Genomic DNA, 13183 nt, shown 5'->3' on the forward strand with positions numbered 1-13183 from the left:
GCTTATGTTAATGTTGATCGACACAGATCTACTTTTTCCCCACAGCTCCCCTCAGTTTGCTGTAGAGGGATATAGCTTTCATGCAGAAACTTGCCCATGAAGGGCCTGGTACCATTGCCCTTTTCCATCTTCTTCCATGCCACCTGAGAAGTCTGCACAATGTTTTTCACTTTTTTAAAGATGGAGGGGTAAATTTGTTTTGCAGTTCTGTTCAATCTCACTCAACTTTAGGAAGGCCCAAGTTAACGAATAAGACGTTGTCAGATGATTATGCTGGATATTGGCAAGTCCAGAAAAGCATCAGCTTCCTATTTGTGGTTGGCTAATATATAGAGAGGATATGTAGTAAACCATAGGACTTCCTAGCTTGCTCAACCACATCATAGTATATGGGTGAATACCACATGTGTACATTAGCAGATGATCATGGCATGTGTAAATATCCAGTGTGCTGATTGTTTTTGCATGCTACTTCTAATGGTATTGTATGTTGCTTGGTAGTTGTTCAATGCTTAAAACAAAAAGCTTTTGAAGCTTCAGATGTGACGTTTAATAGATATTTCTCTAATGCTGGACTTAGCATCCACTCCTCCCTCAGTCACTCCAAAATGAATCGTAAGTAACCACTCTGAAATCATGCAGCTTTGCACTGTGGAATAAAATTGGTGCAAGGCAATCGGCCCTGAAAAATCTCTCCACCTGCAGAAAGAATCACCACAGCCACCTGTATGCTTTTAAACCTTCACTACTTAAAATTTAAAATGGTTGGCTGAGCATTGCTTCTACCAAAATCAGATGCAATAATCAAAGTCAGAGGTGGGGAAGGACCTCTGGGGTCACACAGTCGAGCTTTCTGCCAATAATGGACTGTTCCCTGCAGTTGAGTTTCTAGTGACCTTGGAAATTACTAGACTGGTAAAATTGTAATGAAAAAAACAAAGCCATTAAAACTTCAGAAGTAGCCAAAGTGGTGCTATCCCAATGAGAAATTGTGGTAAGATTCTCCAAGAGCGTTGCTCCTTGCTTGCAGTTTTGAAGTGGTCACATTTTTAAATCTACGCTTTCTGGGTCATTTTGAGCTGGCTGTGCCTAAGAGGTTGGGGGAGGTGAGCTTGTTTTAATATTATATGAACTTATCTCAGCCTTTAACCGAACCATTATTTTTACTGCAAATTAATAAGTCAGCAACTTAACTAGCCCCTTTATTGCAACATTTCCTTTATGTCCCTGCACTTCTATTCTTTCAACATTTCTAGCTTCCCAGAAACAGGAAACAAGAAGAATAAAGCAAGTTTCTTGCCTTTTCCCATCAAAAAACCCTGGTTAATTAACTGGAGCCTCTACTTTTCATGCTTGGGAAACTGAAAATTCCTGAAAAAAATTCAGATGTGACTCTTCATTTTTAAATTTCTTTCTGCCAAGCCAGTATTGCTTTATTTATCTGTTGATGTAGGCAATAAAGGACACTCCTGACATACACCTAATGAAGTGGGTAGAATCTGGCGCCTCTTTAAGATGATGGCAGCAAAGCCAAGCTCCCACCGTCAAGCTAATTATAGGTTTGGCTGAGAAATCATTTAGGAGTCTGTTTAAAAGCTGGGTAGATGGGAAAGGAGCCCAAGACATAAAGTTCCCTTCCTGTTGTACCCATTTGATGTGTGGTAATTTCTTCACTAGGGGGCCCTATTGTGAGCTGCCTTTTGGGGTGTGCAGCTCTGTGACTATCCTTTCTTCCCGGGGCTCTGGCCCTTCTGACTATTGTATTCACACACACCAGATCTTAGTTGGAGAGGAAAAGGGGTTTTCTTAGCTGCCAAGTTGCTTAAAAGAGGAGTTAAGAGGAAAAGAAAGCTAATTGGACTGTACTTGGCAAAAGTCTCAATTTTATTTCGTTTATACAGACTTTTAAAGGACTGGGTGCCGAGAAACACAAAACTAGTGAGAACACTTATTCCTTAAACAAGTTCTTGCAAAGTTTTTACAATAAAAACAGAAATCTGCTTTAGTAAAGCAGTGTTTATCCTTGCACTAATGCTGGTCATGAATATGTGTCTAACTTAGCTGGAACTAATGCCTGACTCTACTATTCCACTACAGCAACTTAACATTCTGCGTAGGCTGATTATTCTTTCAACAATATTTGCTAAATTCTTTTAAGGGCTGCCAGTATATATTTTTTGAAGCTTAGGTAGTAAGAACAGCTGCCAGTAGAGTCAAGGCTAAAAGAGGCAAAAAATATCTGCAGAAGGCAAGATTTTACTTCAAAAGACCAGTATTACAAAGCACTACTGTTGCTGGTATAATCACTTTCTTTGGGGGGGATGCTAATATAGACTGGGTTTCTTGTCTTCACAGCCCCCACTGAGCCTTTGCTGTGCAAATTTGCTGATGGAGGGCAAAAGAAGCGCCAGAATCAAAGCAAATACACACAGAATGGAAGGCCGTGGCCCAGAGAAGGAGAGGTAAGTGCCACACAGCAATTATTTTCCCGGGGTTTGGCAGAAGTCAGCTGCGGACCTGGAGGTCTGCCTTGCAGGGCTATGAAGAAATCAGATTGCACACAAAGTACAATAGTTTCACACAGAAAAAGGTATATAAGCAGGAGGGAGAGAGAGGCTTATAAAAGCATGTGGAGTGTAAAGTTACAGGAAAAGAGAATTTCAGAGCTTGGTGTGGAACTTGTGCGCAACCTTGTCCCACCACAAGTGTTCTGTCTGCACCAGAACCTGAGCCCAGTACTCTCTTACTGGTCTGCCATCAGCTCCCATGGCATACCTTTTATAAATGCCCAATTAATTTACGCTTAAGCAACTCAGCAATGTTATTTCTTCCATATCATTCCTGCTGATAAAACATTATTGTTACAAAAGGGAAAGATGCACTTGCACGTCTGAATGTGTAGTCCATGTAAAAGTTTTCCAAACTGCTGGGCTCTTCATTCTGTTCAAGACAAAACATTTTACAGTAGCCTCAACTCCATCATGTGTACAAAGTTAATAAAAAAATCTGTTACGTTCAACGATACTACAAATAGTCTGTTACTGGAGTTTCTTTTCTGTGAACTTGTACGTGAAGTAACACCAAATGTGGGTGAAATAAGAAAGGAATTTATTTGACTCTTCAAAAGTGTGTTTACTCTTCTTAAATGTTATTGTAGGATAAAGACTCTTGAAGAAATGAGGTAGATCTGGTCATGATACCTTCTTATGCATGATTATAGCTATGTGACTGAAGAACTTAGAAGTATTTCTATCCTAAGCACCTAATCTTTGTGTTTATGATTTAGACTTGAAGGGAAAAAATGTATGTTGCTCAATTGTGACCAACTAGAATACAGGTTGTTGTGAGTTTTTGTTCTTTTTAGGGTTTTTTTGGGTGGTTTTTGCAATATTTACTTCAATTTTACAAAACAAATAAAGAAAGCTATTTGGTATTTCTAGCTTATATGTTTCTAGAGGATTTCTGCTTTTTTGTGACTACTTGATTTTGCTAGCTGATATTTTTCAGACCATTAGCTTATGACATACATACTCTAGCATGATTGGTGAGCTCCTTAAACAAACAGAAAGACCTCTTGAAAGCATAGAAACCACCCTCCAGCAAGGTGGTTATTGTACACTGTTCCAACAGCAATGCTCAAATGTACTTTTACCTCTGTGGGCTGAAAGTGCAGTGCAGCAGCCACATTTGCTACAAGAAATTGCAGAAGTGTCCAAAGGTTCATTGCAGTCTCTTATGTCGTATATCTCAAAAAATGGAGATGTCTTCTTAGGAGCCATTGTGGTTTGTCATGTTAAGGATCTACTGAGAAATAAGTACTCAAGAAGTACTTCAAGCGGTAGACTTCAGTCGTTGTATACAGAGCTTTGAAAACAAAGGTCTATATATAGGAGACAATAATAAACCCTCAATAAAGTCAACAATCCATATTTTAAAGACCTCTAAATCCCTGTTTAAATAATAAATATGATCATAATTATTATCTCCAGTGTTCTATACTTCCTTCAGTTCAAATCAATAAACAAGAGAATATAAAGTTAAAGCCAACAAGCCACCGTTGGCCTCAGGGCATCTGCTTATTACATCTCGGGTAGTTCATTTGCTGCCAGTGGAGTGGCTCATGTTAAGCACAGTGATGTCCCCGTGACCTAGAGGCAGGGTGTGGTTTGTGTGTTATAGTATCAACATTTAAAAACTAGTTTTCAGTACTGGGAGTTATCATTCCTTACTGTTATTTGCAGTCAATTACAAAGCTGTTGTCATGGTACGATCTACAATGCTGGAAAGATTGTGAAGATACAAAGTCAGAAATATTTCTAACTAGGAATGTGTTCTGTTTTCTTAGTTTTTCTTAGATTTTCTCTCAGATTTTTTCTCATATGTTTACAAACATTGGTTAATACCTTGGTGCACATAGGATATTTACTACTCAAAGCATCAAAGACAGGAAATGCGTGTTCTCTTTTAAGGTCACTCATTTAATAGATTTCTTCCTCACTGTTCATTTTCTTATACCCAGTGTAAAATCCTTCTAAGTAATTACTCTTACATTTCACATGCAATAGGGTTTTTCTGATGCTTTGTTCTTTAATGATCTTACTCTAACCACTATGTACCATTCAGTTGTTCTTTATGTAGCAGCACTCTGGTAACCTTCCTAGAATTATTCCTGTCAACTTTAATTTCTTTTAAAAATAACAGGCAGTGAGTAGTGCGAAATAACTGATATATGACAAGTGTCACGGTTCTGATTACAAATGGGATCTGGAAATATTCCCTGAATCTCTGCTTTTTCTTAGTTTCTTCCCCAGAGAACAGCATGGAAATAGTGTCCAAGAGATTACTCCCTCAGTATTTCCACCCTGGCCAAATCCTGTGGTATCTAGACCAAGATGTATTTTGGCTGTTGTTCAGATAAGCCTTTGCATTCTTGAATACGTATGTGAAGGGCATTTTTAAAACTTCTGAGGTTTAACCAACATTAACATTGAGTGTGCATGAGGATTATTGCTTGGAAGGACAGACCCCAGAGAAATGGTACTAACAGTTCTGTCACTGGTATGTGACATAAATTGGGTCAAGTTTGGGTATGTGAAGCAGAGACAGGCAACTGGGCCCAGTACGCTGCTGTACAGGGAAAATGGCAGGAGAATTTGGTGGGGAGAAGCAGGTTTTACCTCTCTGCCCATGGCGTTCTCAGAGGTTTTGCTTTCTTTTATGCAGAGCTTCTGGGGAATTTTATGAGAGAGGATTATTTTTAGGTAAATTTTTCAGGCCCTAATGCAGAATGTAATAGAAAATCTTATTCCTATAATACATTTTTGTAGATTGCTTCACAGCCATATAGATATACTTTAGTTGGCTGTTAAATTGACTTGCCTTTTAAAGTCGAGTCTTTAGGCATACACTGAATTTCTCTAAAGCTTTTCAGGGGTTTTTTTTGGTAGCTGGTTACTTGGCCAGTTGTAACCAGGGAAGAATGCCTGACCATGAATAGCACTTTCTAGTCCTTACCCTTCCACTCTTGTTTGAAGCCTCAGAAAATGCTCAGCAGGCTTACTGAGGCACTTGACTGAGGATCTGTGATGGCTGACCAGTTCTGGACTGAGGAGCTGAGAGCTTAGGTTACTGATGGCTCTGTAAAAGGCTGCCAAATTAGGCATCTAACACATAGGTGAAATAAATGTAGAGTGAAACCTGCAAATGTTCGATATATTTGCAGTGAAATTCTGACCTACCTGATAACTGAGTAATTTACTTATTTATTTAATTATTTATTTCAGCATAGTTTTTTTCTGAGTTGCACTGGTTTAATTCAGCATTCTGTTTTGAAACGTTCCCTGACAAGATCATGTTGAGATGGTGATAGAGGGTAATGATATTCAAATTCTGTCTGTAAAATATTTGATTTAATTTACCTCTAAATTGCAATTGACAAGTCTAGATGTGGGTGACATTTCTCAAAAAAAAAGTTCATTAGCTGAAAATGCATCTGGGGAATCAAGAGTAGTTACAAATTGAGATCAGACTGGATTAAAAACTGCAACTTAAATTTTAAAACATAATCTATTGCAGATTTACTCTTACTTTGTTTTGGTTATTCAGGAATAAAATAATTTGATATATGTATTTAAAAGAGGATTCATTTGAAATTTATCTGGTAGAAAGGAAATAAACTGAAAACAAATTAAATGCTTTGCATCAGCCCAAAATTTATTACTGTTTACATTCTTCTAGAAAGAACAGTTGTAGAAATGGTAGACTTTCTGTATCTTGTCAGCCCAAAGCATTTAAGTTGGAATTTTTTTTACAGTCACAATATTCTGAAACCTTTATTTGCAAGTTTCTGTAAAAGGTAGACCATTTAAATATTTGTGTTCTCTTTCTTGCCAGAGAACATCACCATTGCAGTATTGGTGCATATGTCACAACAGCAACATGTGCCATTGAATGCGACAGCCCTTGTCACTGAATTTGGTCTGATGTCTACAATTATATTGAATAACTGCCCCGAATAATTCTTCTATTGATTGCTTTCATGCTTCTGTAATCTAGGTTACATATTTGTTTCTCAACAGCCAAGAGGTTAACCTCCATTTCCTCCCCTTCCCTCTGTTCCTCCTTTCCCCCTTTCTCCATTGTTTTCTTTCAAGATCGGTTGGTGAAATGCCTAAAGAATTAAACATGTTTTTAATTCTTTCTTAAAAAAATAAGAAGACCTAGTAGTTTGAGAATATTGCTTTTGTTAACAGTTTATCTTTTTATCTGCTACTCATTACAATTCTGTCTAATGCAAACAATAATTTATAGAGAAAAACATGCAATAGTAATTTAAGAGACTTCCTGATTTTTTTGGTGTTCAGTACCAGTGAGGGCCTGAAGCCACTGATCCTGGTGCCAGTTGTCCCTTCTTTAGCAGCAGCAGGCATTTAGAAATGATTAGTAGCTCTGTGCCAAGCTCATTTATAACTCAGTTATAGATTTCTTTTTATGCTTACAAGATAGATACTACCTAGTTACGTTCCATAATCCTCAGCGTCTAGGGCTGATGTACTTTATAGCTAGCCAAATATCTTTTTCTTTTCTGTGGGAGACAATTTCCAGGCCTGTCCAGATATGCAGTAGTACACTCATATGCAAACCATGCACAAAAGCACCTACTATATATTTAGCATGCATATAAGTTAGACGTTGCTCAATATTTTTCATGTTTATTTTCAGCAAAAGCTTAGTTTAGCAAAGAGAGGAATTGAACCTGAAGAGAAGCCTACACAGAGTGAGAAAGTAAAAGTGCAAAATGTAACTGGCAAATAAGTGTAAAGACACGAAGCAATGAGTTAAAAATTCTTCATGACACAAGGCATTACCACTGTGGGCAGCGTTTTGAAAAGGTGCCTAAGTGGCACAAACACCAAAGACCAGTTTAGATGGTTGAATTTTGAGCTTCTAAAGCACATAGACATATTTTCAAATAGTGACCTATAGGAAATCACTGTCCCTGAAATCAGGATTTTAAAAGGGACTGTTTTTACTAATAATAAGGGCCATGGTTTTGTTAAAGTAGAATCAGGATTGTACCTGCTATCTGAGATTAGTTTTCTTAGTTTTCATTTTGACTTTGAATTTCCTGCGGTGAAAAATGTCATGCCATTTGCCCCACACATTTTCTTGCAGTTGGGTTTTCCTCCAAATTCTGCTGCCATGACAGTTGTTTTTTTATGCACAATAAACAGGTGTTGGAGACAGAGGAAAAGGACATATTTTTTTCTACACTCTGCTGTATCTCCAGCAGATATTTGGTGGGCTGTCATTTTCAGTAGAGCTGCAGGCCATACCTGGAAGTGTTCCCAAGTCACTGTAACCCACACATCTAGCATGCAGGTGTGACTGTAATCCACAGCTGATTTAACTCAGGATCAGACTAATAGCAAAACGGGTGTGCCAGATCCCCAAAAGCAGATGGTTCATAGACCTGAAGATGGCAAGGTTAAATGTATGAGTTGGCTGTGGAAATAGAATGATTAAATTGTATTTTGTATGTCTCTATGAGGAGGATATTATTCTCTTTTTTTTTCATTTTAACTTTTGTAAACTTCAGCACTTACCTTTTAACTCATCAGATAAATTGAAGTGGGAGCAAAGTGACACAATGCCAGGAACAGAAGCTGCATAGATCAGACTTACAGTCCAGTTCTGTAGGACAAAAAGGGTTTCTTATCATTCATTTGGGCATCTGAACTTGTCATTGTGTTTATCAGCTCAACCTCTGACCTTTTGAGATTCATGAATCATTTCCCAAGTTTGGCCTCAATATTATGTATTTTCCTTTCCACAACCACTTTTTTCTCAGAACTTGCAGCTGCTTAAGGAGCACACATCACTGGGAAATGCTCCCTTTCTTTCATATGCATCTAACCTTCTCTAAGAAAGAAAGATGCTTTTTATTCAGAATTAAATTCAGAAATATTTCTAATCGTGTGGAACACTTCTGAAAGGACTGTTTAAATAATCAAAGGAAGGAACTCTGCCAAGTTAACTTTACTGCTGACTGAGCTTATTTCATTAAATCAGTATTTTAAACGAATCTCATTTGGGTTGTTGGTTCCTTTCTCCTCCTCTCTTTTCCTTCTTCAAAGTGTTTCAGTCAGAGTATCTGCTGTCAGGGCACGAGAGATCCTTGAGCTGTGATGTCTGGCAGTTACTAGACATGGTAACAAAACAAGTACAGGAATTTCAGTGTTGAAATTTCAATTGATTCCACTGTAGTAGCCAAGAGCACACCCATTCCCCTGGGATGTCAATCCTTCAGTGTGAAAAGATAAGAGAATGAGTCAGAAGAGATGGGGAAGAGAGACTTATCTTACGCGGGTCAAACTCCCACATTGGTTCACCACAGAAATCCCTTGAGTCCTAGGGTACAACCTTATTTATCCAAATCTCACCTTAAGGAGGAGAAACTCAGGGAGCCTCCTGCTTGGGAAACCCAGCACATCTGTGGATTTCACCCCTTTTTAATTTGTAGCCCTCTGCAATTTTTTTCCAATGAGACAGTGGGCTCCTGCGTGATAAAAAGTCCTGCGGTGAGAGCAGCCTTGCTTTTGTGCAGGTGCTCCAGCACCAGGTGTAGGATGGCCAGAGCAGGTTTGAGGAGATATATGGAAGATTAGGCTCTGAGGAGGAGGTGTGGGACATCTCTGTAGTAGTTCAATATTATGGTGATTTTTTTGCACACAGAGAGGGAAAGATGCGTAAACTGAGAGTAGGTAATGATATGTTGGTGAAGCTGTTGGTGGAAGCTACTTCCCAGCAGCAAAGAAGATACTGTGCAACCTAAAACTTGGTCATTTATTGATACTTCTGTTTGCTGGAAGACAGATACTGGGCTGATAAAGGTTGTTATGAGAGTTCGGAGAGATTTGGAAGAGAAATTATAAACCCACCTTATTTCACATGATATTGAAGAGGTGATGATTTTTTTTAATGATCACTCCACAACTTAATCATTTCTTTGGGAGATTTACAAATCCAATTCACATAAGCAATGCAAATGTGATGGTCTAAGAGTCTTTTTAATGAGGCAAATGTACTCATTTATGTTCAAATCATAACAAAGAGGGGAAAAACCAGAAACAGCACCTTGTCTTTGACCATGGAAAATTTTTCACAGTAAAGTGTTGAACAAGGGCCTTCAAACTTCCTGGGGGAATCCTTGCCTTCCAGGGCCTTTCTGATATTTCCGGCATTTTATTGAAGGAAAGAGCTTAAATTTGAAGAAAGGTGCAGACTGTATATCTGTTATTAGAATCTCTTTGTTCAGTGATGTCAATTAGAAAACTGCAGCAACAAAATAGCAAAAACCTTAATTCTTTTGTCCTAAGTTCAGATGCTTTGATAAAAATAAGCAATAAGTAAACACTTATGCTTTAAATAGTCTTATAAAAACCAGTATTTTAAACAAGCTGGTTTTATTTCTATGTCACTTGTGACATTCTGAATATACTATTTAAGTAATCATTGAGAACTATCTTTATTTATTATTATTTATAGGACTGGTAGCAGATATTCCTTTTATTAATTGCTTTAAGGGATTGCATATGGAAATGTTGAGGTGCAGAATTTTCATTCAGTAGCTGAGTATGTCTCCCATTATCTGGCCGAGTGGCATAAAAATTCTGTGGTGCAGTCATTCCTTCACAGAAGATTTATCTGACAAGTCTTTTCCTGAAGCGGCTATCATCAGTGCCACTCTTTCAGGTGGCATTTCATCAGGAAGTGTCACTAGCAAAAGAAGGAATAAGACCCTGTCCTTCCACTGAAACATGAGCAAAATGGTGGCTGATAAGATGTGGTAGAAAATGCTCTTCAGCACAACACAGAACTGCTACAGAGACATCAGCCAGTGCCTCAGTGTGGTTAATACACTATTAAGCACAGTCACAGCTATATTCAGTGCTGTGTTTTTGACAGAATAAGCTGGACTTCTATCGTGTGGAAGTCTGAGGCCAACCCTAATATTCTGTATTTGGTATTTTTGGAATTCCTGTTTGTGTGCTATGGAGAAAAGTGCAGTTAGTTTTCCAGTAAGTTGTTATTGCTCATCAGTTTTTATTCCTGATGAATGAGGATGCTTCAGATCATAAATCTTTCGCTGGTCCAGGCTAACTGTTGCCTCTCCTGGGCTTCCAGCCAGCATAATTTTGTAGGGAGGTATTACACAACTTGATGAGAAAGAAGTAAATAGTCCTCTGTTAGCAACTATTTGAAATAGCAGCTGTTTAAGGCTATTCAGGGATGGGGGATATTAGCAGTATTACTGGGCAAGCTGTAGGTGGTGTACCATATGCATGCGTTGCCACACGCTGTGTTGTATTTGTCTAATGTGAAACTTTCATTGACTGGCAAATGCGATAGTGATATTTATAGTGGTCACTGCTGAAGTGCATGAGCAGATTCTAGTAATCTGTCACCATGCAGCATGGATATGGAGTATGAATAAGGAGATGAGTTTCTAGCCTTTCAAAATTGTACTCACCAGACCTGCAATGGTGTCTTTTATTCCTACAACCAATAATACTTAGTGGATGTGGTGCTAATAACTACAGAACAGAGTATGTGCAGTTTGTCTGCATGTGCCCACATGCAGATCTGGGGCATGGTGGGTTTGGAGGGCAATCTGTGGTTGGACCACATGCTCAAATATCCATGGGGCAAGAACTGAAAGCAGTGTAAATGTGTTTGCAGGTCTCATGTGGACACTGAGTGTTGTTAGGGCTCCAGTGAAAGAGCTGCTGCAATTTATCCTTTCTGCACCCTCATTCTTAGTTATAGCAAAGGAAGAAAAATAAGAGCAATTGTTCATTTTCCCCTTTCCTCCCAGCCCTCTCTCCCTCACTGCAACTTTGTCCCAGCACCACACTAATGTGAGCTGTGGGGTGTAGTGAGCTCTGATTCAGGCAACTCTAAGGGCCATTATTATCTAGAAACTCCCTTATTTAGAAAGCTTGGACCTCTCCTTTCCCAAGGGATTATGAGGGGTTTCTTTCTTAATCTTGAGTAGATGTGTGATGAGATATTAAAATGTCAACACCTTGATTTATAGAGAATATCTTATGTTATTTTAAAGTTTTTTAAAAAATTGTTAGAACTAATTTTTCTGTCTCTCTAGGGCTTGTGCATACTGTTTAAGTAGTCCTTAGCAGCACAGGACTATAAAGAGAGAGCAATAACAAATTTTACAAGTGTTGAAAAAAGAAAGGAAAATAAGAGGATTTTTTTTCACTAAAATGTATTGCAAGCAAAAAAATGTTTATGGTATTAAAGTTTTATAGGCTTTCTTTTGGGGTGAGCTGTATACCTTTCCATTATTAATTAATGCAACTTTAACAAATAATACAATATGCTGAGAATGTATAAGACATAAGAATATAAAAGCAAGTTCATTAGATCATCCCTTACAATTTTCTAAGCTTTTTACAACAAAATTAGAAGCAGTTGAGGTCACCCTAAATCTGATTCTTTGGCATTTTAAATTTGCATAAATAGCCATTTTTATTTTTCTTTTTATAAAATGAATGCATTTTTTAAAAATAGCCATGTGTTCTTGGCCTTAGTCTCCTAAATTATTGTTTACTTGGGAGACAGTACATATTTAATTGAAACAATGGCATTTTCAATAATCAAAGCATTTGCCCTAGCATGTGCTAACAAGAATAATGTGAAAAATATACAAATTTAATAATGACACAAATGGGGTCTTTTTGGCTACATAAGGTAGTTTGAAGCCGGCCCTTTCAGATCAGAATTAATTTTGGCCTCTGGAAACTTGGACCATTTCCTCATAGACCAGTGTCCAGCTGCCGGGCTAACCTGGCTCTTCCACGAGTGCTGCCCACTCATCACCAGAGCGTTTACCCTGGCTGCTCACCTGCCTGCATGGAAGCCTGCCAAGCCCGATGCTTTCCTGACCTGTCTGAGCAGCCATCTGGAAGGGAGCAGATGCCATTATTCAGTAGTACTTTGGTAGATGGGGTGCAGGTCCCTTAAAAGCTCCCACCAGGAGCGTGAAGCCTGCTGCACAGTGAGTAAAGCACCTGTTCTTGAAGCGAATGCTTCTGTCTTGTGTTGCAGGCAGTGAGCATATGGTGTGTATGATAAGTGGAGAGAAATAAAGTGCCTTAGGGTGGGACGGTGCCATGGCCATTTTTCAGCTGCTCCCAAAGGGAGAGGAGCACCTTGAGCAATGGGGACTCTCTTCTTTCTCCTCCTAGCCCTGCACAAAGAGAGATGTCTTCCCATCTCCTGGTAGTGTCTTACATTGGAAAGTATTTCATGAAGGGAGGAAAAAAGAAACAATAAGGAAGATAGAAAATCAAAGCAAATTCAGTGTGCGGGAGGAGAGATTATCAGTCCCACATCTTAAAATGGATCCTGGGGAAAAGGCTGGTCTTTCCCACATGGCTGTGACTGCTGTGTTGGAGCATAAGGTGGAGTGGGAAACTCAGTCTCCAGCCCTGCTCTCTCCCTGCCTTTCCTGCAGTGCCTGTGGACACATCTGCTAATGGTGGCAGTGGTGAGGGTTGTTAACTGGACACTGTTTTGGACTGCCAATCCTTTTGCACAGGTCACCATCTGCTTGGTTGTGAACAGTTGAAGGGCTCTGTGTAGCCCATTAACAAATTCTTTT

General features: G+C 38.8%; 1 protein-coding gene across 1 annotated transcript in view; it reads left to right on the forward strand.

Annotated features, from left to right (window-relative positions):
* Positions 1–13183, forward strand: part of LOC104544071 (RNA-binding motif, single-stranded-interacting protein 3) — a 105659-nt gene that overhangs the window by 50074 nt on the left and 42402 nt on the right. Inside the window, exon 2 of the mRNA XM_010188823.1 lies at positions 2356–2462. Coding sequence (XP_010187125.1) covers positions 2356–2462 — 107 coding nt within the window. The remainder of the gene's footprint in view (positions 1–2355; positions 2463–13183) is intronic.

Source organism: Mesitornis unicolor, unplaced genomic scaffold (assembly GCF_000695765.1).
Source record: "Mesitornis unicolor isolate BGI_N332 unplaced genomic scaffold, ASM69576v1 scaffold26907, whole genome shotgun sequence".
NCBI classification, from domain to species: Eukaryota; Metazoa; Chordata; class Aves; order Mesitornithiformes; family Mesitornithidae; genus Mesitornis; species Mesitornis unicolor.